This window comes from Grammomys surdaster, unplaced genomic scaffold (assembly GCF_004785775.1).
Source record: "Grammomys surdaster isolate TR1022 unplaced genomic scaffold, NIH_TR_1.0 166, whole genome shotgun sequence".
In the NCBI taxonomy this organism is placed as follows: Eukaryota; Metazoa; Chordata; class Mammalia; order Rodentia; family Muridae; genus Grammomys; species Grammomys surdaster.
In genome coordinates, this window is record NW_021604614.1 from 11,681,605 (window position 1) to 11,683,714 (window position 2,110).

At 53.7% G+C, this 2,110-nt stretch overlaps 1 protein-coding gene across 1 annotated transcript in view; it reads right to left on the reverse strand.

The window, feature by feature from the left end:
- Nucleotides 1–2,110, reverse strand: part of Dnah10 (dynein axonemal heavy chain 10) — a 113,865-nt gene that overhangs the window by 13,740 nt on the left and 98,015 nt on the right. Inside the window, exons 63-65 of the mRNA XM_028766046.1 lie at nucleotides 1,760–2,039; nucleotides 1,341–1,570; nucleotides 301–574 (exon numbers count right to left, since the gene is read on the reverse strand). Of these exons, the coding sequence (XP_028621879.1) occupies nucleotides 301–574; nucleotides 1,341–1,570; nucleotides 1,760–2,039 (784 nt within the window). The remainder of the gene's footprint in view (nucleotides 1–300; nucleotides 575–1,340; nucleotides 1,571–1,759; nucleotides 2,040–2,110) is intronic.

Genomic DNA, 2,110 nt, shown 5'->3' on the forward strand with positions numbered 1-2,110 from the left:
GAGGGAGGGAGGGAGGGGGAGGTAGAGAAACTGCTGATGGACCAGGCTCAGCCCAATGGGGAAGTCCTAGACTTAGGGGCTCTGTGACCCCCACTGAGTCTGGAGTGGGGTGTTTTGCGGGGTGGGATGTGGGACCAGTGAATCTCATCTCACTAGAGACGTGGTTTAAAAGTTGGTGCTCTGGACACCCCTTTGTAGACTGAGTGGCCGGCACAAGGCCAGCTAAGTCTTGGTGTTCCGAGTTGGGCTCCCCTCCCCTCCTCCCCTCCCCTCCCCTTCCTTTCCCTCCCCTCCCCTCACCGGTGCAGCCGTAGTTGTAGATGTTGAAGGTTAACGTGTCCATGATGTTCTTCAGTCGCTTCAAAAGGATGGAGTCAGGTAGTGACTTCTTCAGGGACAGCCCGAAGACCTCCAGGAAGGCGATGAGGGAGTACTGGTACATGGAGTTGACAAGCGCCATCTCGGACAGCACGAAGAACAGAATGGCGCCCCGTCTTGCGGCCGGCCGGTAGCCGTCCCTCAGCCTGTCAATGTCCAGGGCTGTCTTCTCTGCCAACTTCAGCTTCTCTGACACCTGCAGAAGGACCTCAGTTACCATGGAAACAGGGTGGCAATGACAGCCTAGAAGGCCTGGAGTGGTAGAGACTAGAGTGTCAGGGCATAAAAGTGACCATGACATGCTCCCTGGAGTCACCAGACCCTGCAGGGACCTTGAACATGAGGGGACATCAGGCCATGTCCTTTCATGAAAACACTGGAAGAAGATGGAGTCAACCCAACGTAAGGCCCAGCACAGAGACGGAGAGCAATGGGCTCTATATGATATCTTTGGGTCCTGGATCCAGCTTCACCTGAAGCCACATCTGTCCGGCTATGCCTTTTGAACTAACTTCCCTTTTTATTTAAAGTAGGCATGACTGGGCTTTTCCATGACTCAATTTGAGAAGGGTGCCCAGCTGCATAAGAATCCCTTCCCCCTTATACCAGCACAGCCCCATGTAGGTGGCCCTTCCTCCCTCTCCTTTGGTTTCTTTTATGTGTATAAGTATTTTGCCTGCTTGCTTGTACATAAACCACGTGTATGTTTGATGCCCTTGGGAGCCATAAGAGGGTATTGGATTCCCTGGAACTGGAATTACAGAGGGTTGCAACCTATGATGTGGGTGCTGGGAATCCAACTGAGGACCACTGGAAGAGAAGCCAGTGCTCTTAACTGCTGAGTCATCTCTCCAGCCCCAAGGTGGCTTTTTTTGGTCAGAGAAAAGGTAATACAAAGCTCCTGTCCAATGTTCTCCCAGCTGCTAGACTGGGGGTGACAGGGCCCCCTCCTGCCTGCCCACCTCTGTGGCTTTAGACTTGGTCTCTTCCAGGGTCTGCACCAGCTCCACATTGTCCAGCATGTTCCCTGTGGATGTGGCCAGCTCCCGAAGGAGTGAGTCCTCCAGGTCCTTGAGCAGGTTCTTGTTCTCGCTTGTCTCTTGGATGAGGTGCTCCCTCTGCTCCTCCAGCTCACGCCTCTCATAGGCCACCAGCACACTCAGCAGCTGGTCCTCCAGGCCCTTCAGAGTGACTGGAAGGATAAAGAACCCTCAGTTGCTCACCCTGGAGTCCGGGCTAGGCATACCCAGACACCTGCAGCTCACTACATTCCAAAGTCCCCAGTCCATACACATTAAGAACCGACTGGGGATGCCAGGGATCAAGGCTCAGTTTCAAGGTGGGCTCCTGGATGTTTGCAGCCAGATCTGTCCCTTCTTACCAGTATAGTTGATGACCATGGCCTTTCCAAACACCGATGGGGAGTATCTAGGATTGGCCAGCTTGGTGTTGAGGTACAGCCGGAAGTTGGAGTCATAATCAACCTCCTTGTCCCCCAGGATGATGAACTGGCGGCCTTGGGAAGTCTTGATGTTCTTCTCCAGGACACTGTCAATCACAGGGTCGATGTACTCATCCACGTCATGGAACAGGAAGGGGGTCCCATACTTTATGGACATCTCTAGCTGCTTGAGGAAGTCAGGGTCATTGAAGGAAGCAACCTGCAGGTGAGAGGCAGGACTTGGGATGTGCCAAGCCTAATGAGGCCTCAGAGGGAGGGGGAAAGGAAGAG